Below are 23,015 nucleotides of genomic sequence, written 5' to 3'. Positions count from 1 at the left end.
AGTGTTTCTTGACATTGAAAAAAATGAGCAACTTGTACTTAAATGCCATTTTGACTGTAAATGAAATAAATAACCTGTGTTCTCTGATTTTTTTTTTTTTTGCACAGTACGATAACAGTATCCTACATAGAAACCACATAAGCAAGACTATTTGAGACTCCACGCACTTCTACTATGCATTAACTATATTCACCACATGTCTTAGCTGAAGGACTAAATTTGGGGAAAAATCTGTCAACTGTTCACTAAAATATCACGTTAAATTCTCATAGAACTAAATAATCAATCAGCTAAATGACAAAAACTCTCAAAACTATTTCTTTAAGCCTGTCATCACAATGAATCTTAGTTATCAAGCTTTACGTATTTAAATATGTAAATGAACACTATGCAAATTAATAAGGAAATAAACATCTATTAATGTATTTCTGATCTCTGCACTTTGTTATATGTGATAACTCATTTAATAATTGATGAACTATAAGATAATAACTCATATAAGATAATAATGTTTCTTTAATGCTCAAAGTGGTTGAAAAATGCCACACATGGCAGCTGGACACACGCAGGCCTGTGAGGACTCGTCCTGCCTACCTTCATGGCCAGGTGCAGAGCCGTGTTGCCGTTCTCGCCCTTAATGTTGGGGTCAGCTCCGTGAGTGAGCAGAATCATGGCGGCCTCAAAGCGCCCCCTCTTGGTCAGGATGTGTAATGGACTCTCGCCCGTCTTGCTCAGGTAGTTCACGTTGCAGCCACGGTCCAGCAAGAGACGGCTCATCTACAGACGACACAGGAATGTTAATCGATGCGCAGGACAAAAGCTTTAACAGAGAGTAATGAGATTATTAAAGCAAAACAAATGGGTGTGAATAAAAGTCTGCAGAAATAGTGCGAAACTAACTGATTCAATGAGTTTCTGATTCTCCTGCAGTTGTAATGCAGCTCTAATCACGTCCACCTGATTCTGATGCTTCATTAACCCAATGAGGGGTGTTAGAAGTGTGGAAAGAATTAAAAACTGTTCAATGTGAGGCACTGATATCAACAAAAGTACCACTTGGACCAGATTCGTTTTACACAAGGCAGGAAAATAACATCTAAATGTACCATGTCAGTCATTTTTATGAGCTGCGTGTTCTTACTACAAAACAAATCTTAGACCCACAGGACGTCCTGTGCTAGAAAACTATGAAACAAACCATCTGTGTGTAACTATCTGTGTTGCGCTGGTACGAGTGGATCAGACACAGCAGTGTTGCTGCTGGACTGAGAACCAAAAACATTCAACCAACAGCGTCCTGTGACCGCTGATGAAGGACTAGAGGATGACCAACACAAACTGTGTAGCAGCAGATGAGCTATCGTCTCTGACTTTACATCTACAAGGTGGACCAATAAGGTAGGAGTGTCTAATAGAGTGGACAGTGAGTGGACACAGTGTTTAAAAACTCCAGCAGTGCTGCTGAATGATCCATCACCCAAATAATACCTGCTCTGTGGTGGTCTTGACCATTGAAGAACAGGGTAACAAAATATGCAGAGAAACAGATGGACTACAGTCTGTAACGGTAGAACTACAAAGTGCTCCTTTAGGGTCAGTGGAGCTACAATGCGTGCATATGGTGTGTTTTAATGTATGGTGCTATATATATATATAATATATATATATAGTATATATATATATATATATATATAGAGCTCCACTGAGCAAATAAATGCTAACTAACTAACTGGCAGGTTTAAATGTGAGCTGTGGTGTGTTGCTGACCTCAGCAGTCTTTGCCCAGTGCAGAGGGGTTCCCCCGTACACCGGGTCCTCAGCCTGCAGCTGGGCTGGATGAGCAGCCAGAATAGCCTCAGCACAGCTAGAGAGAGTGAGAGAGAGAGAGAGAGAGAGAGAGAGAGAGAGAGAGAGAGAGAGAGAGAGAGAGAGAGAGAGAGACAGAAAGATTGTGTGAGTAAAAGAGTACCTAAAAGAGTTATAATAGTCTTGGCAAATCAATGAAACTTCAACATGAAAAAAGAACAGATGTCTTTCATATCCAAAATTTCACTGCGGTCCATAATGCTATTCAAGGATATACAGGTTTTAGAAAATGTAAGGTAATTACACTTATTATATCACTGTGTCATGTATCACTACATTACAGACCAATACTCAGTCAATGTCTATTAACCATCTCAACTATGCCATATTATAGTTAACATTGAGGGCTTGTCATAACCTTAATTAAATGACAAAAATAGACGTTAATGCAGAATTTGAATACCATTCAAAACAAGGCTTAACGGTTTCAGCTACACATCCCGCAACTTAATTTAAACACTGATAGACTTAGCAATGAGTGCGTTTGTATGCACTTAATAATCTGATAACTGCAGAAAATCAGATTTTGCCAGTAATCCGATCAGCGTGTTTACATGCACTTGAGTAATCAGGTAATGAGGAAACTCCAGGTCTACATGAGTCAGACAGTAATCAGACTTCTGCTTTGCAACCAGCCGATAAACTCATAGAAGAAGACGTTAAACGTAAAACTCAAACTTCATGATGCAGCTTCGTTTTTTAAAACATTGAGCCACTTTACCTGAAAATATGAACATACATCATCTAGAAGATGAAGAATATTTAAATCCTTCATTTCGTCAAGTATGTATTTGAAAAAAATCTGATAAAGAGAGCTGGATTTTAGCTCAGTGATCAGATTTCTGAGCGCATGTGTGCCCTTACTCTGATTTCTTTCAGATTTCTCAGTCCGCGCATGCGTGAATACAGACAGTGGTACCGGAAATAAGCGAGCAGCGTCGCCGCGAGACGCAGCTAAACACTTTTGGATCGACGTTGCTCGCTTATTTCCGGTACCGCTGTCTGTTTTCACGCATGTGCAGACTGAGAAATCCGAAAGAAATCAGAGTAAGGGCACACATGCGCTCAGAAATCTGATCACTGAGCTAAAATCCAGCTCTCTTTATCAGATTTTTTCAATCAGATTTCTGGACCTTACTCTGATCTAAGAAATCGGAGTGTGCTGTTTATATGATCATTTGAATAATCAGATAACTGCATGTAAACACACTCACTGCCACTAGCTACCAGCAGAGAGCGCTCCATCGGGACAACATGCTGGAAGATGCCACACTAGAAACATCGGAGTAGATGATGCATCTTTTCAAACTGCTGCTAAAACAACCAGGGCAGCTCAACACTCTTGGAGGAGAACATTAACAGACACCCTTGCTGGCTAGCATTGTGCTGAGTGATGGGGGGCGAGAGAGAGGACAATTATGACTAAGGCCCAATCCCATTTCTTCTTTTTACCCCTACCCCTTGTTTTCGAGTGTCACCCTAACTGGAACTGAGTTACAAGGGGTTGTGGTTGAAATCTTACCCTACAAATTATTTATTACTTCATTAACAGCTACCAGCGCTGCTCTGTAGGAGACCCTGCCAGTCTGCAGTGACAGCAGAGGAGGGTAAAGTTCAGCTCCTCACTGCTGGGCTTTAGTTACATTTAGGGCATCATATGCCTTTAAAGAGGGGGGGCTATTAGCTGAAGTCAGATATTCACCAGATTCTTGTTTGAATTTTCCAGTTCCACCTTAAATGGTGCAGCAGTGACATTCTGGCGCTTCAGGCGTCAGAACTGCTGGACTATTTAAGGTGGAACGGGAAAGTTAGTTAGCTAGATACCAAAACATTAGCATGTGATTATCGATTTTTTATGCTTGTTATGAAGAAAACGACCATAATACATGGAAAAGACATTAAACTAAGATAATATACTGGTTATTATAATTTTCTAACAGAGTAAATTCTCACATTTGTGTGTTTCTTTGGTCTCTTGTTCAGCCATCTCACTGGTTTTTCTTTTTTTTCTCATAACACTCTGTTTGGAGTCTCTGAAAAACCTCCGTTTGGAGGGCCATGTAGCCCCAACACTTCACCTCCCCCTCTATCTCAACAAAAATTAGGACACCCTAACCCTAGACGTGAACGCGCAAAACAGAGGGATAAGAGGTAAGGGCAAAGGTTGAAATGGGACTGGGTCGTAGACTCCCGGCCACAGATGGCTGTGGCATCAGAAGCAGTCAAAGTCCTGACCACAGGCAGCTGCGCTATGCAGAAGTAGGGATGTGGGCTACTCGGGTGCTCTGTTAACCCTTTGACATCTTTTACTGAAATAAGAATTTAGTCATAAGCCTCAGAGGAAATACTCCATGATAAGCACAACGTGTGAATGATGCTTCACCACACTAACTGTGCTGCGTGTAACTGTAGAGCTGATACACCCCAAAAAATGGAATCTTGGCACGTGAAAAAGTGAAATCTAGATGATATATCTACTATTTCTAACTTTGAGGTTGCTGTAAGCTTATTATAAGATTACTAAACTTATTTACAGACATTTTTCACTTATTTTAAGTGATTCTAGTAAGTCAAATTTTCACTATTTGGCAGATAACTTTGCTTGTTCTAAGAAATCTGCACAGAACAAGCAAAACTGCCAGGACAGTGAGATGATCTAAAAATGTTGTGATATTTGTGAATACTTTGACTTTAGTATCACATAAACTGAGTAAAAATGACAAAAAATAAACTAAATTCTCTTATACTTATAGCTTACAACAACCTCTAAATGAGAAACACCAGATATCCCGACTGGATTTAAGATAATTTCACTTGCCAAGATAGCACTTTTGCAGTGTGTGGCTGCTCCTTGCTCACCCCCTCTCGCTGTACTTCATGGCTGCGTGAATGGGGTAGCCAGTGGCCCCGATGATGTCACAGCAGGCCCCGCCTCCCATCAGCGCCTTGGCCGTCTCTACTTTACCCATCCGACAAGCTATGTGCAGCGGCGTTTCCCCGATGACGTTGACCTCGTTGATCCCGGCGCACATCTGAGAGCACAGCACCTGTGATGGAGCAGCAGGTTCATTCATTAGAAAATACACTGCAAACAAATCTACCTAATAATGAGTGAAAGCTGGTAGGAAGCACCTACTTATCTGCTCGCGTATATACAACCCCATTTCCAAAAAAGCTGGGACGCTGTGCAAAATTTAAATAAAAACAAAATGCAATGATGTGCAAATCATTTAAACCCTATATTTGATTGAAAATGCTTCAAAGACAACAAATCAAATTTTATTGTTTTTTCTAAAATATTTGCCCATTTTGAATTTGATGCCAGCAAGACATTCCAAAAAAGTTGGAACGGGGGCAACCAAAGGCTGGTAAAGATGTGCAGTGCAAAAAAACACCTGGTGATGAACTGGCAACAGGTCAGTAACATGACTGGGTATAAAAAGAGCACCTCAGAGAGTCTTTCAGAAGTAAAGATGAGGAGGGTTCACCACTCTGTGAAACACCGAGTGGGCAAATAGTGCAGCAATTTAAGAATAATGTTTCTCAGTGTAAAACAGCAAAGAACTTTCGCTTTTCATCATCTACGGTACATAATATCATTAAAAGATTCAGAGAATCTGGAGAAATCTCTGTATGCCAGGGAAAAGACCAAAAACCAGTATTTGCTCTACAAAGAAGAAACCATATATAAACAGGATCCAGAAACGCGGCCGCCTTGTCTGGGTCCGAGATCGTTTAAAATGGACTGAGGTGAAGTGGAAAAGTGTCCTGTGGTCCGATGAATCAACATTTGAAATTCTTTTTGGAAATCATGGACACTGTGTCCTCCGGGCTAAAGACCACTCAGCTTGTTATCAGTGCACAGTTCAAAAGCCAGTATTCATGATGGTATAGGGTGCATTATTGCACACAGCATGGGTGACGTGCTGCCTGCTGTCCAGATCTGTCACCACTGATAACATTTGGCGCATTATGAAATGAAAAATACGACAAAGGAGACTCTGAACTGTTGATCAGCTGAAATCCTATGTTAAGCAAAAATGGGAAAACATTTCACTTTCAAAACTACAGCAGTGTCTCCTCAGTTCCCAAACACTTACAGAGTGTTGTTAAAAGAAGAGGTGATGAAACACAGTGGTAAACAGGCCCCCGTCCCAACTTTTTTTTTATGTGTTGTTGGCATCAAATTCATCGACATATATTTTTCAAAAAACAATAAAATTTCTCTGTTTCAACATTTAATTTGTTCTCTTTGTAGTATTTTCCTTTACAAATATGGTTCACATGAATTGCATGTCATTGCATCCTATTTTTATTTACATACATGTTTATATTTACTTTTGCATAGTTTTATGTATCACAAATGGTAATAATCAGTATTTTACAACCACTGTCCAGTCTTTCTTTATCCCTAGTAGTCGAACAGACTGTTTTTGTTACTGTACCTTTAAGACTGACTTATATAAATGAGCTCTGTTCTGATTGGCTGCCCTGTATTGTAACTCATTCAAAAAGCAGTCCAGGCTGAGACACTCCTTATAGATCACTGTAGTCGCGCGTCATTCTGTAGCCCATATTAGGAACTCGGGGTCTAAGCTGGATTTCTCTATGGCCAGAAAGAAAGGTGTTTTGGAAAAATCACCTCTATCGTACGCTAAAATTGCTAATAAGCTAAAGATACTACGACCTCGTAATTCAGAGGATCCAGTGATATGCAAAAGGAGAATGTTCACAGGACAAAACGTGTCGAGTTCTGGACATTTTTATTTAACACTGTGCAAAAGAGGCGATTTTTCGAAAACCCGATTCATTCTGGCCAGTAGAGAAATGGAGCTTAGACCCGGAGTCCTCATACGGGCGTAAGAGCATGGCGCCGACTACAAAACGCCAACACAACTACAGTGGTCTATGACTTCAGTGTCAGTGGGCGGGGCTGAACTGCTTCAGGCTGAGTGTTGTGTTGGCATTTCTTTTCTAATTCTGATATTAATTATGTATCGTATCATGAAATTTGCCTATCTTTACACCACATTTCTAACTGTTCCCAATAAAGTGGCCAGTGTTTGTGTACACAGATGCTACATATCGCTCCTGTCCGAAGAAAACCTTGTATCTCCATTTATGTCGTTTTTCAGTTTTTGACGTAATTTGAAATTACCTGTTGCTCTTTACATTGTTTGTAAATTTCACGAACAATGGACCAAACAAAACAGCCCAAAATGACTTGGAAAAAATTCTGGTTCCATTGACTTCCATTAAAAGTAAAGTAGTTTTTTCCTTCTCCTGTAAAGTTACCATTTTGGAGATACGAGGTTTTCTTCCGAACAACAGCGATGTGCTTTTTTGTTTTAGTTTTTCATTATGTGTAATTTGAACACAACCACTGTTTTAAGTCCAGTTATGCGTAATAAGACCCTCCCTCATATACACCACCATACGAAGACAAACCTAAAATAGTGTTTTTTTGCTCACAAGATAACACTGTTTATACCAACAACAAACCAGCAGGCTGTTAGCCTTTACAGTCTAGTGCAGTAGCACTGAAGCTTTTGCTGCCAGTCCTGATGTGAGCCCACCTCCACGACTGCGGCGGAGTCCTGTTTGGCTGCGCAGTGCATGGGCGTGTCCCCGTTCTTGTCCTTGATGTCGGTGCGAGCCTGGCACTCCTCCAGCAGCTCCCGCACACAGCCCACTTCGCCCCGCTCGCACGCGATGTGCAGCGCCGTCTGACCCTGCGTGTCCCGCATGTTCATCTGACTGAAGATACAAGACCACAAGCAGTTACTTACGGCTAGCGGTCAAGCCACCCTGATCTTTCTTGTGAGCGTTTATTTCTATAAAAAAGATAACTAACAATATCACACAATTTTAACATTATTCATATCAGCCAAAAGTTTTTCTATAGTTCTGCACTGGAGCTACGACGCTAACAAGTGATCAGTTCCCTTCTGTTTGGCTACGCAGAGCAAAAAGATGTACTTCTGTCCATTTTTATAGGTAACAGTATCAGAAACCACCAATGCCAGAGTGGACAATCGAGAGAGTTGGGAGAATTCCTGGCGGGCTGGCAGCATTTTGGGCCGGTTCCTGTGAGCTAATGCATTAACTCACGCATATAAGCACAAGAATGCTCTGATAAACTATAAATGCTACACCCAAGTGTTTCTGCAGTAATTTAGGGGTTAAACCAGTGGCCCTCGCCTCAAGTGGTCCAGCCCCGGTTTGCTGATTGTCACTCACACAGTGGATAGAGGGTAGATGAAGTTATATCTTATTCTCATTTTCCACCTTAAATTATGTTTATTTAAGGTGGAAATTAGGTTATTTTGAACAAAAGCAATGATGTGTGTGTGTGTGTGTTGGCCTGCATCATGTAACTCCTGGTCTGGAGTCCTACTCCAGCCCCAAAAACCACATAAGCAAGCCTACTGCTATCAATGCTGCACCACATTCCGTCTTCCATCTCATCGAATCCCAGCGGTGCATGACGGCTGCAGGGCGGCAAAATTTGCCTCACCGTATGGCACATAGGTTCAGTAAATTTCCACCAATAAGCCCAGCTGTTGGACTGCAATTAGCCAATCAGGCAAGATTGATCTAAGTCATAAACGTTGACCATCGTTGCCTTCTTTGAATCCATAACCACCAATTTAGATGTATCCAGTTAGGACTCCCCCAATCACACAATACCACCAGCACTGGGAGGGCGAATGCTAGCACAGGCTTCCTCTGAGACCTGTGAAGCGCCACCGCATCTTTTCAAACTGACGCTAATGCAACATCTTTGGACAGCTTAACACGCTTGGAGGAGAACACTAACCATCAGTTCTGTTACATCAGCTAACAGACGGCTGCGCTGACTAGCATCACGCTGAGTGATGGGGGGAGACGGGGGGCCGTCCTACCCACCCAGAGAGAGCAAGGCCATAAACAGGGCCAACGCTTAGACAGTTGCATCCACTCTGAACGCTCACCTTAAAACATAGTTGTGCTTCAGGCAGTCCCGAAGGCCGGTATCCACGGCGATGTGGGCGGAGCTCCAGTCTGGATGGTTCCGCAGGCAGTCTACGATTTGCTGGAGCGTCTCTGGTCTGAGTGGAGGGCGGAGCGTCTCATAAAATGGGCGGAGCTTAAGGCTATACTGAGGAAACCAGTTCATGGCATCTTCCTCCGACGCCACCTGGAACAACCTGAGGGAGAGCAGAGAAGGACAAAAGAGATAAAGGGATGAAATGAGGGATGGAGAAAGTATCTGATGAGCATAAATAACAACATAATTAACAGCAAAAAGTTAGATTTGTCTCAAAAACACTACTTTATGAAGGCCTGTTACAGGTAACGTCAACTAGTCTCATCACTCACTCCACATCTACAGTTGTATGCAAAAATAGATTTTTTTTTATTAAACATTTTCCATACAGAAACAAACAACCCAACAAACAAAGATGCACAGAAAATTAAAAGATATTCAATTAAACAAGGTCCTATATTTTGTTGATTTTTGAAGTGCAAAGAACAATTAAAAACACAAACATAAAAATAAATATAAAAATACATAAACACTTCTGCAAACATTAATACACAGTTCATCTGCATTTGATAACTTAGATATTTCCTGTACCACTCACTGCCACACAAACCCAAAGCATAATAGCTCATAGCTTAACAGTTAGAGAAGTCATCTGGAGCTGTTTGATGTGAAATGTTCCATTCTAGTGAAACTTACTGAGTCCAAATTGTTCCCAATTATTTTGAAACATGTTACTAAAATTCAAAATGGGCATATCTTTTTCAAAAAAAAAAAAATAATAATTATATATTTCTCAGTTTCAACATTTGAAATGTTGTCTTTGTACTATTTTCAAATAAATTTTGGGTTTAAATGAGTCATTGCATTCTGCAATTTTGCACAACATCCCAACTTTTTTGGAATTGGGGTGATATGATGTATATTAATATATTTATACACCAGGGTTCGAACCTACAATCTCCTCATACTACAGCAAGTACACAGATTTCTATGTCCAAAAATGTTTAATACACTGTGATAAGTTCACTGAACATCAGATAATATGTTTATATAACCAAATGTAACACAGATTGTTGTTTTCTTAACTATTTGATGTCATATTAACTTAAAATTGTATGTCAGACCCAAATAAATTTAAATTGCAAAATATGGATATGCCATTTCACCCTTGCCCCAACCCAATTAGCCCTACCCATCTGTTTTGTGCGTTAGGGCTACATGGCCCTCCAAACTGAGGCTTTTCAGAGGCTCCAAACAGTGTTACGAGAAAAAAAGAAAAACTGTAAAGATGGCTGAACAAGAGACCAAAGAAACACATAGATGTGAGAATTTTCTTTGTTAAAAATTACGATAACCACTGTATTATCTTAGTTTAATGTCATTTCAGTGTATTTTGGTCCTTGTCTTCATAACAAGCATAAAAAAATGCTAATAGTATGCTGATGTCTCTGTAGCTAGCTAGCTACATTTCCTGTTCCACTTTAAATGGTGCAGCAGTTCAAACAAGAAGCTGGTGAATAACTGACTTCAGCTTCATATCACTGAAGCTGAAATAGGGGTGGGTGATGATGAATAATTGCCCCCTCTTTGAAGTCATATGATGCCCTAAATGTAACTAAAGCCCAGCAGTGAGGAGCTGAACTTTACCCTCCTCTGCTGTCACTGCAGACTGGCAGGGTCGCCTACAGAGCAGCGCTAGTAGCTGTTAATGAAGTGATGATCTTTTTATTTGAGGGTCCCATTTCATAGAGGAAGCTTTCAACCACTACCCCTGTAACTCAGTTCCAAGGGGCAAGGAGACACTCAAAAATAAGGGGTAGGGTAAAAATAAGAAATGGGATTGGGACTAAGTATTTTATGGGACTAGAATTAGAATTAGAATTAACAATTTATACCACTATTTTTCAAATTCTTTGGGTAACAAAAAAGTCATTTTTGGATAGTAAATAAACTGGCTATGCATATCAAGACCCCTGGTTCCCATCACCACCACTGCAAATAAGACTGAGTCTGAGTTTCTCTAGTATGAACCATTTCACACTAAACTACTCAGAATGACTTTGTTTACTCTGCCATTTACTACGGAAAAAATTATGGATTGTTTTTCTGATACTGTTGTATTCATTGCTGGGTCTTTATTATTTATTAGATCATTTGGCTACGAATCCAGAGAACATGTAATGAGCCTTTGGTGGTGAGCGGCTTATCTGCGCAATGATGAAACAGCCTGAAATTCCAGGCCTGTTCCAGCAATCAGTCCAGAGGATGATTAAATTACAGAGAAAGCAAACATCAGCGAGAGCTTCGGTCTAAAACCAATGGCAGATTCTAGAATCAGAAACTACGTCTCACATGTTTAGTACTTTTGATCTGAACTCATCTTAGTATTTATTTTAGGGATGCACTCATATGAGAATTGTGGGCCTGTGCCCACATTTTTCATGTACATACAGTCCTGTGCAAGTCTAAGACCATCCTTTCATTTACTTCATATCCAAAACGAAAATTACACAGAAGCCTCAACCACTAAATACCTTAAATACAACTTCCATTCTTTTCAAGAGACTAACTTTAAGTTTTAAAGTACAACCTCAATTCCAAAATAGTTGGGACAGTGTGTGAAATGCTAAGAAAACCAGAATTCAGTGATTAATAACATCTGTTTGATCTTTAATATCTGTGAGTTGTAATGAATTGAAAAAAGTACAAAAAAACACAATATTTAATTTCTTAACTTTAAGTTCATCTTTTTCCATAAATCTATGCTCATTCCAAATTTGATACCTGCAACATGTTCCATAAAAGTTGGGACAGAAGCATGTTTACCACTGTGTTACATCATTTTCCCTTTTAACAGCACTTAAAAATCATTTGGTTTTAGTTTTGAAAGTGGAATTTTTTGATGTAGAAGTCTTCAGCTGTCCAACAGTACAGGGCCTTTGTTGTCCTGTTCTGAGCTTAATAATACAACATTTCCAGGCAGACAACCGTAGCTCTGATTACACAGCCATTCTGTTGTAACATGTGTAGAATGTGGCTTGGTGCTGTCTTGTTGAAATAAGCATGGACCTCCCTAAAAGGCAGCATGTGTTGCTTAAAAATGCGTTCAGCATTATTGGTGCTTTCACAGATGTGCAAGTCACCCACTAACAAAACAAAAATTCTTGCAATCCCTGGGTGAGGAATGTTTTTTTTTAAACTGTTAGAGGTTTTGGCTTATGCATTTTTGGCAAAGTGGTGAGCCTTGACTATCCTTGCTCATAAAGGACTCTGCCTTTCCTGGATGCTCCTATTATCCTATCTGAGTATGACTGCATCACCTGTTTAAGACATGTTTGAACATTTCACAGTGTTCCTAGCCTTAAACTGCACTTGTCCCAACCTTTTGGAATATGCTGCAGGCATTAATTTTAGAATGAGCATATATTTACAAAAATTCAATGAACTTGTTAGGATAAACATTACATAACTTGACTTTGTACTGTTTTTGTTTAAATAGAGATGAAAGTAGATGTAAAAAGCACTGCATTCTGTTTTTATTAGCACTTTACCTACTGTCCCAACTTTTTTGGAATTGGGTTTGTAATCTGGAGGGATACTTTTCCACACCTCCAAAATTTAGTCTTAGACGTTGGTTCTGAATTTTCTGCTTTTCACCATCCAAATAATCCCAATACTAGCCATAAACCTCAGGTGTCCAGCTTTAGTGCTCTACTGTAAACAGATACTTGTAGCATTTGAATAGAAATTAACTCCTTAAAATCCCAGACTTATTACAGACTAAGGCTTATTATTCAGTAACTACAGGGACTTCTATGCAAACTGGCTAAGCTATTCTTAGGTTATGGAAGTGTGTAATAAAACTTTGGGCCTGCCAGTGGTGTGTTAGTGTGTGCTGCGCTGGTCTGAGTGGATCAGACACAGCAGTGCTGCCAACAGTATATACCGCTGTTAAATACAGTGATATATGGACTTTGTAAAACGTAACAATTGGAGCTGCATCCACCTAGATTAGCATTATGGAGAAACATAACATTTTACAATCAATATGTCGTCAAATATCAGTCTGATATACCATCCCTCCTTTGTAGGCCCCACTAGTTCATATCTCAGGCATACCTCAGGCTGGACTGTGGGTGTTTCCTCATGGCCAGACTGAATAAGGACCTACACAGCACTTCAGTTCTGACAGAACAAGGAGCTTTTGTAAGAGTGGTGTGATAAGCCTAAAAGAACAGAGCGCAGCAGTCTTGTGACTGACACAGGCACTTTGGGAATGACAAAAACAACAAAGCTAAAAATCTATTCAGTCCAGCTGAGAGTGTCACAACCTCAATCCGTCAGTCATAATGTAATCAATGGGAAGCAGCCCATCCACTGTCCACTACACTGGAGCAAAGCACACACTAACGTTCAGTATAAAACCTATTTGGTTGCAGATAAATGTATAAGATTATTCTAATAATGCTCATCTTGTTCAGATTTTCAGCTTGCAAATCATTAGTAGGACATTAGGAAGCTGTAAGTGAAACCTAATAATGGGAACGAAGCCATATATCATTCTAAAATAACTAAAAAAGCTGGATAATGTTGAGAACGAAGATATAATAAAAGGAATTAAGCATATTTTAAATATTAAGATAGATATGTTGACCAACATTCATGCAAATAGATCATTACAGTATATTATTTTATTTATGCATTTATCCACCTCTTGCTCACAGAATTCTTAAAATATTGAATAAAACTTAAAAATACCTTTTGGTGAATAGTATGTACTATTTACATCCACACTGCTTCAGTTATTGCTGTATGTAATATTGTAAAAATCAATAATCTGGCACGTAATTCCACACTTTTGAACAGTATAAAGTAGGATTGCACAATATATTGTTTGTTAAACCCCTTAAAATCCCAATTACATCCTGGTGAAACTTTTATAAAACTTTAGTTGCTTGAAATCTACATGAAACTAACTTGCTGGAGTTTAATGTTACGATTCCTAATGTAAAGACAACTCACTTGAAACTCAGCCGCAACAGCTGCAAACATCTCAACTTCGTGGAATGAAGCCAACCAAAATGCCGATAACAAATCATGTGATCACGTCAAACAACGTACTTTGAAACTATTGATTTTACAGAATCAGTGGACAAAAAACTTCAAAGCTTTGACTTTACAGTGAGAGAACTCGAGTAAGTTGCAGGTGCATCAAAAAATACAAGCTGCTAATTTGGCTAACTAGTGGAGTTACTGAATATCAGGCATGCAGCATTGATAATTTTTTTGTTGCTTTTGATTTTGAGATTAGGTTGCAGGCAACTCACAACATGCAACTAGTTGCATAAAAGTTTCACTGTGTAAAGCCAGACTTTTGGGCAATTTGCGCAGCCCTGATCTTGAGTCAGACCTGGCCATGTCCTTTTGATCAAAACAAAAGACCAGAGAAGTCAGCTGCGTTTCTGGACGTTGTTGACATATAGCTTCCACTATGCATAGTACAGACTTAACTTGGCTTTGTGGATGCAGTGAGAGAACTCGAGTAACTTGCAGGTGCATCACAAAATACAAGCTGCTAATTTGGCTAACTAGTGGAGTAGTATTACTAGTTCAGTAGCATTACTGAATGTCTGGCATGCGGCATTAATTATTTTTTAGTTGCTTTTGCTTTTGAAATTATGTTGCAGGCAACTCACAAAATGCAACTAGTTGCATGAAAGTTTCACTGTGTAAAGCCAGACTTTTGGGCACTTCTGATCTGTCCTTCTGATCGAAACAAAGGACAAAGGCAAAACCTGATCCCAGATCAGCACTCTTAGGCCTTGTTCAGACAGGCAGCCCAAATCTTCAGCACTCTTTTCTCATCAGATTCAAGCCCCATTTGAAGGTGGTTTCGAAGCTGATTCAAAACAGATTTTCGGACATGTGACTTTATACGCTGTAGTTAATAAAAAGTGAAACGTTCTTGTGAAATGTAATTATTCTATTAGCTAGCTATCTTTGTTCGGTTCGCTAACTTTTGTCCCTTCCCAGATAGCATATGCATGTGTGCATCATTACTACGGCAAATAATGTAGAAACGCAACTGCAGTCTGACCACCCAAATCAGATTTGGTCAGGTCTAAACAGTCCAGAAAGTCAGACACAAGAAACAAATCTGATATGCCCTGCAGTGTGAACAAACCCCTTACTCAAAATGATTATTAATGCTTGCTTCAGAAGATCAATTCTTCTCAACCAGACTAACATTAGCTGACTTATGTGGGGGAAGTAACACAGCAGAACTTATTTTCATAGCATCTATGCTGCAAAACCACCAGCCTGTGGTTAAGGCAACACTAAAACAGACCCGAGGTGAGGAAAAACTCTGCAGATGTGTGCAAGTGTTTCCGAATGTGAATGTTTTTGATAGTAAATGGTATTCGCAAGCATTTCAGAACAGTGCTGCACAATGTACAATGCATTTGGAAAGTCTTCAAACCCTTTCATTTTTTTCACATTTTGTTATGTTGCGGCCTTGTGCTAAATTAAATAAAAAAAAATCATGTTTTTTCCCATCATTCTGTGCCCAATACCCCATAACGACAAAGTGAAAACAGAATTTTAGAAATTTTCGCTAATTTATCAAAAAGCAAAAACTAAAATCAAAAGCATTGTATCTATTTTATTGCACTGACTTTTCTCATTTCACTGGTTTTCTTTCTTGCACATGCTGTACTTACATGATTTAATTACTTATGTGATTATTTAGCATTTGAAGATTTTTCTATTAATAAAAACCATCTGATAATTGAGATGTTAAAGGGGCGCTCCAGTCAAAATGAAAATATAACCACTGCTACACCTGTTGTAAACACATCTAATCACCTCATACGCTGCACCACAATAGTCTTAAGAGTGAGATTTTCCACTTTAAAGGCAAGGAAGACCACCTTCTGACGATGCATTTTGGAAGTGGGAGGACCTTTTGAAAAACTGTGTGTTTTTAGTAGATTTCTGCAGGTGAGCTGTTGGCTAAAGCAGAAGGAAGCCAGATAGCTAATACTGCTGGGAAGCGTTAGAACATCAGTGGACTATTTTATTGGAGATTTCCAATGGTTGCATGAGTATTTGCATAATGCAGGCTGAGAACATGGACAAAAACAGAAAACTGTGAATTCTGGCAAACTGATGAGGCTGAGGGATGCAATGCTGAGCTACAGAATATTATATATACAAGACAAATTACATATTAAACGCCACAAACCCAATTCCGAAAAAGTTGGAACAGCTTGTGTAATACTAGCAAAAACAGAAAGCACTAATTAATTTCTGTTTAATTGAAAAACAGTACATATTTTATGTTTTACCTTATGAACTTCTTTGATTTTGGAAATATTTGCTCATTCCAAATTTGAGGCCTGCAACATGTTGTAAAAATGTTAAGATAAAAGCATGTTTACCGCTGTGTTACATCACCTTTTCTTTTAACAGCACTTAATAAACATTTAGGGTCTGAAGAGACCAATTGATCCAGTTTTGAAAGCAGAATTTTTTTGCCATTTGTCTGTTATACAGGTCTTCAGCTGTGCTAGCTTTGCTATCATATTCTGAGCTTAACAAGCCATGTTTTCATTAGTAGACTGTTCTGGACTGCAGGCACCCGCACTCTCTGATTACTCAGGCATGCTGTTGTGACAAATGCAGAATGTGGTTTGGTGTTGCCATGTTGAAATAAGTGTGGGTGTCTCTGAAAAAGTGAAGAAGGAAGCAGATGTTGCTCCAAAATATGTTTCACTTTAATGGTACCTTCACAGATGTGCAGGTTACCCACTAATACCTCCCCATACCACAACAGACACTGACTTTTGAAATTTACACTAACAAAGTGGACGGTCCATTTCTTCTTTGGCCCGGAGAAGTCGACATCCATTATTTACACAAACAATTAAGTTTGTTCAACAACAATAAACAACAGGGTTGACTTGTCGGACCACAATACACGTTTCCACGGTGCATCTGTCCATTTCAGATGAGCTTGAACCCAGAGAAGTTGGCAGCGTTTCTGGATGCTGTGACTTCTGCTGTGCATAGCATAGTGTTTACATACGTTTGTGGATGCAGTGACAGATAATGTTCGTTGACAACAGTATTCCCAAACTGATGCGGTGATATCCATCACAGAAACATGCTGGTTTTTAAAGCAATGCGATCTGAGGGATCAAAGGTCACACGCATTCATTTGTAGTTTTCTGCCTTTTTTTATGCACAAAGTTTTCTATGGATTCCGTGAATCTTCTAATATTACACATTTAGGATAAAATACTTCCTAGTTACAAAACTTCTTTTTTTCTTTGATGTGTTCTTGAGAAAGGTCCCAAGATATCGTCTACATCAGATTCACAACATGTTCTTAAACCGCAGAATTGTTATACTTTTGTGTTGTTAAAATGCTTTTAAGTGAGTGTGTATAAATTCTGTTCTTACCTAAGAACAAATCCCATTTAACAAAACATCAGTGAATGTCAGAATCTTTGTGAAAACCATGTAAGTAGGTTTTAAGAAGAAATTTATTCTTAAGAACGGCTGGTGAATGAGGCCCATTGTTATTTAAATAGTTGGACTATTTGCTAATGCATTTTTGCCAAAGTGCCGAGCTTCAACTCATCATAGCTCACAAAGGACGAGGCCTTTCCTGGATGTTCTTTTTATATCCAAACATACACCGATCAGGCACAACATCATGACCACCTCCCTGTTTCTACACTCATTGTCCATTTTATCAGCTCCACTTACTATATAGGTGCACTTTGTAGTTCTACAGTTACAGACTGTAGTCCATCTGTTTCTCTGCATACTTTGTTACCCTGTTCTTCAGTGGTCAGGACCCCCATGGACCCTCACAGAGCAGGTACTGTTTGGGTGGTGGATCATTCTCAGCACTGCAGTAACACTGACGTGGTGGTGGTGGTGGTGTGTTAGTGTGTGTTGTGCTGGTCTGAGTGGATCAGACACAGCAGAGCTGCTGGAGTTTTTAAACACCTCAGTGTCGCTGCTGGACTGAGAATAGTCCACCAACCAAAAATATCCAGCCAACAGCGTCCTGTGGGCAGCGTCCTGTGACCACTGATGAAGGACTAAAGGATGACCAACACAAACTGTGCAGCAGCAGATGAGCTGTCGTCTCTGACTTTACATCTCCAAGGTGGACTGACAAGGTAGGAGTGTCTAATAGAGTGGACAGTGAGTGGACACAGTGTTTAAAAACTCCAGCAGCACTGCTGTGTCTGATCCACTCACACCAGCACAACACACACTAACACACCACCACCACCACCACGTCAGTGTTACTGCAGTGCTGAGAATGATCCACCACCCAAACAGTACCTGCTCTGTGAGGGTCCATGGGGGTCCTGACCACTGAAGAACAGGGTAACAAAGTATGCAGAGAAACAGATGGACTACAGTCTGTAACTGTAGAACTACAAAGTGCACCTATACAGTAAGTGGAGCTGATAAAATGGACAACGAGCGTAGAAACAAGGAGGTGGTCACTGCTTTCTGTTTTTATTTGCACTTTACCTACTGGCCCAACTTTTTTAGAATTAGGTTTGTAGTTTTAAGCCAGAAAGCCCCTTTGAAGTGATTAAGCTGTAACAATTTGAATATTTTTCCATGTTCAATCCAATAAACAGGCGGTTCAGACGATGAGACAATGTTTTTTCGGTCACCGTATTGTTTTGGCAGAGAGCACTTTGAGAAAATGGTGCTTTGTATTTGCATGATTCAAACGCGTGAGTTGGTTGCACACTGCATTTGTTTAATAAAATGTTACATTACAACTGTAACACATCCATGTGCAACTGACTGACACATCTGAAATAAATTCAAAGCTCTATATTTTGCATATAGCATAGAATAAGATCTTTCCAGAGCTCCTCCTGGCTGGTTTAAGTCTGACACTCACCTCAGTGCCATGGATGAGCTTTCAGGTAAGAGCAGCACGCAGTCCCAGGACTGACTGGACATGTTCCTGTACAGCAACATCCTCCCCTCCTGCTTGAGCCTCACTTTGCCACCATACTCTGACAGCTGCACCTCCCGCACCCGGTACGGGTTGGTGAACAGGTTGGATACGGAGGTGACCGTGTCCAAAAATCGGCCCAGGAACTGCATTCTGACCTGGATTGAGAGATACAGAAGACCAACAGAGGAGGGTGAGTGACGACTACTCGGGCTGTTTTTCGGACTACTCACCTGTACAGTGCAAGGCTATTAACTAAATTCCATCCAATTTTAAATAGTTAAGATCTAAAAGTTATTCAGAGTGGTTTGATGTAAAATGCTACAATGCATTTTTTAAAGCACGCTCATGGCAGACGGGTACATGCAGGGTGATGTAAGGCAAAATAGATAAACACATGTAGTGTCACTGGTGGTTTTGGATTATAAATAAAATGGCTATATTTGTGATGTAGACATGGTGACCCCTGGTTCCTATCACCACCACTGTAAATACATCTGTATAATGAACCATTTCACAACAAACCACTCTGAATCACTTTGTTTACATCTCAGTGATTGAATTATAGAGAAAAATGGATGGAATCTCCCTTTAAATCACTACTTAAAGGGAAATTCTGCCCTAAAACTAGCATTTAATGTTAAGTGGCCCGCCAGCTTGTACACCCCAGTTCGTCCTTTCACCTGAAGGTGGTAGCATTACTGTAAAATTATAGTGTAACACGACGCACTGTGTTAATGAAGTTAGCTAAAGTTTAAGAGCCTTTCTTCTCTGAGCTTTACTGAACAACATTTAGTCAAGACTACAGCTATAAAGCACAAACTTAACACCGAGAACCAGCGATTCAGGCGAGATGGAAATGCATGTGCCCCATATTTCAAAAGGATATGATAAATTTAATATCAATATCCATGAAACAAAGCATGGACATCATAATAATGCCTAATCTCACAGCACCAACTTCCGATCAGATCAAATTCGGTGGTTCAGTAAATACTAACCCTTTTAGGCCGAACAAAAACGTGGCTATTTACGCTGTTTTATCTGCTCCACGCGTTTAATTAAGTGATTTCTGAAATGCTGCATTTGTTTGACATATAAAGAACATGACCGAACATTTTAGTTTGTCTCACGAATTGAATATTTTGACAAGTAAGCACTTGAATGGGAATATACTTAACACATTAGTCCTGTTTCATTGTTGTTGTTGTTACCCATACAACTATGAATGAGGAACCCAGTGATAAAAGAAGCCTTGTGAATCTTTCGCAAAGTGATAGGAAACACAGTAGCTCAAAGCTCTGATTCTACACGCTGATGAGATTGACTGACCAGCGTGGACATGCACAGCCCATAACTTCTCTGGTAGATTTATATGAGTTTAAAGGGTCATTGCCAAATTATTTTTGACCCTCAGTGACCCTCAGTTCGACTGACTGCTCGCTACAGTCTTCATATTAAAAAGAGAATAATTTTTGAATCATTTGTGATTGTTTCAGCCCTCGGGTATTTTGACGTGGTTTGGACTGATCTGGCCCTCTTTGAACAAAGTTTGGACACTCCTGCTCTAGAGACGACTTAGCATCACTTTAGGGGACAAGTAGGCTTGTTTACAGTAGCTTTACCAATGGTTATCCCTTTACTTTGGCCAGAATGTCCCTTTACTTAAAATACAGTGGACTGGAGATGAGGTGTGCAGCAGACTGAGGTCAGTGAGCTAAAGGCCCTTATTTGACTCCACTACTGCAAACAGCTGCCTGTAAATTGACTACAAATGGGATAACGATGAACTACAACTACGGGTCGCCAAACAGGTTTTCGCGTTGCCTTAATTTTGATAAGGAGTGACCGAAGTCATTCTAAAAACCGAAAGTGCTGCCCGGACAGCCTACGTGGTCGAGTTATATAAAGCCAGAGAAACCATAACAATGTCCCGCTCGACATTATAGGAAAATTTGCCCCGTTTTCGTTCCGTCCTCCCTAAACACGCTGACTCCCACTGAACTCACTCATGACACAGAAAACAGTCCGCCTCAGCCGCCAACACCGGGCTCAAAACGAAGCTGAAGTTAGCGTCTTATTCGAATTTTCCCGTTCCACCTTAAATGGTGCAGCAGCTACATTACATTCCGGCGACCCAGAACGTGACTGCTGCATCATTTAAGGTGGAACGGGATAATTGGAACCAGAAGCAAACGTCAGCCTCGTGAGTTCAAAATTCCCTGCTGATGCCTTCGCTCGTTAAGATACACTTTCGCTTCCTCTGAAAATACACAGATAATATATCGCGTTGTTATCTTGTTAATAGTTTTACCTTAATTCCGAATCCTCAGCCGTTCCGCTTTAAGCCGCTGAGCCTCTCCGACTGACCCCCCTCTGACTTTTTGACGGGACATCAACAACCACTTCAACCGAACCAGCATCACGTTTGACGGACGTGCGTAGGACCCAATGAGCTACGAGGACGGGCTCTCGTTACGCCCCCTCCGCCAATCATCGGCGCGTTTGTGTGGTGTAGAAGGCGGGACCACAGGAGAGCATCCTCTGCTTTTTCAGCAGATACAATTAACGTTAGCTAGCATTGACATGAGCCATGAATTTTCACTCTTTTAGCCGCAAATAAATATCCTCCAACTTTTAAAAAATACAGCAAGATGTATAAAGTATATCGCACACGCCTGTTGATGTTTTTTTTTTACCGAAATTCAGATTAAGATCTTAAATTCCTTGCAAAACTAGCTAGCAAGCTAATATTTTTGACAAAATAAAAGTCTCATGCCACTCTTCTTTAATGATGCGAAGCCTGTGCACGATGTTTTTTAAAAAATATAAATATATAAAAATGTTTTCTGCAGAATGAAGTCTAATATATTAAGGACTGTACAACACACTAAACACAGTTTCACACAGAATTTTTCACCAATTACAGATGTTAAAAGCAATTTTAACCGGTAAGATACACTATTACATTATCATCATTTTCATCTTTATTTAGGTACTAGATTATGATTAAATGCTTGTTATGTATGTTTATGTTGTTGGTATTTGGGTCTCCCCCGTTGCTAAGAGGGGCTGACTGGACGATGCGACACGTGACTCCAGTTCTCTCCCGCGGCTAGTGATAGCTGAGTTCGATTCAGTTTATCGAATCGATTCCTTTTCAACTGACCCTTTCAATGATTCCAACGATTCACTGATTCATTGGACCACTGCACATTTGAATTTCATTAGCATCCTTTGGCCACAGAAATAATTCAACAGACTGGTTTAAAATCCCCTTGGTATTTTACAATTTTATGAGCTTTCAGCCTATTAAACATAAACATTGTACAGGGACTACGGAGAGAAAATGTAAGTGAATTAAAATGACACATTCTTACAGTCTTAAAATATCATTATGCGATTTTATGACTAATCTGTGTGAAAAAAATTGATTTGAATTTGGCTAACATTAGCATAGGCACCACGAAAAGGTGTCATTCCACCAGCACATTTGAATCTACAGAAGCTCTGATTATGTGTTTATAAGGCGTGCATAGTAAATTGGGGCCACTATATAATAATTCATGGTCTCAATACAGTAATTTGTGGCCTCAATATAGTATATATTCAATATATTTGTGGCCTCAAATTTGGAATATATAATTTGTACCCTTAATATAATAATTTTTGTCCTCAACATAGTAATTTGTGGCCTCAATATAGTAGTTTGTGGCCTCATTATATTCATTTGTAACCTCAATATGATATTTGTGGCCTCAATATATTAATTTGTAGCCTCAATATAGTAATTTGTGTCCTCATTATTATATTAATTTCTAGCTTCAATATAGTAATTTGTGGCCTCATTATAATAATTTGCATCCTCAATACAATAATTTGTGGCCTCAATATAGCAACTAGTGGCCTCGATATATTAAGTAACTAGTGGCCTCGATATATTAAGTTGTTTCCTCAATATAGCAAATTGTGGCCTTAATATATTCATTTGTGGCAGTAATATAGTAATCTATAGCCTCAATATAGTAAATTGTGACCTCCATGTAGTTACCTTAAGGGCTCGGTACGAATCGGTTCGATTGATTCACTGCAAAGAAACGGCTCGCCAGAGCGATT

General features: G+C 39.7%; 1 protein-coding gene across 2 annotated transcripts in view; it reads right to left on the bottom strand.

The window, feature by feature from the left end:
- pla2g6 (phospholipase A2, group VI (cytosolic, calcium-independent)) overlaps positions 1 to 21,321 on the bottom strand; it is a 45,102-nt gene extending 23,781 nt beyond the window's left edge. For both annotated transcript variants that reach the window (XM_036565158.1, XM_036565159.1), the window contains exons 1-7: positions 21,214 to 21,321; positions 18,843 to 19,057; positions 8,841 to 9,056; positions 7,443 to 7,623; positions 4,726 to 4,913; positions 1,768 to 1,864; positions 595 to 777 (exon numbers count right to left, since the gene is read on the bottom strand). In XM_036565158.1, coding sequence (XP_036421051.1) covers positions 595 to 777; positions 1,768 to 1,864; positions 4,726 to 4,913; positions 7,443 to 7,623; positions 8,841 to 9,056; positions 18,843 to 19,051 — 1,074 coding nt within the window. In that variant the 5' untranslated portion in view covers positions 19,052 to 19,057; positions 21,214 to 21,321. The remainder of the gene's footprint in view (positions 1 to 594; positions 778 to 1,767; positions 1,865 to 4,725; positions 4,914 to 7,442; positions 7,624 to 8,840; positions 9,057 to 18,842; positions 19,058 to 21,213) is intronic.
- Between the last annotated feature and the right edge of the window lie 1,694 nt (positions 21,322 to 23,015).

Source organism: Colossoma macropomum, unplaced genomic scaffold (assembly GCF_904425465.1).
Source record: "Colossoma macropomum unplaced genomic scaffold, Colossoma_macropomum, whole genome shotgun sequence".
NCBI classification, from domain to species: Eukaryota; Metazoa; Chordata; class Actinopteri; order Characiformes; family Serrasalmidae; genus Colossoma; species Colossoma macropomum.
This window is presented reverse-complemented; position numbering and strand designations above follow the sequence as displayed.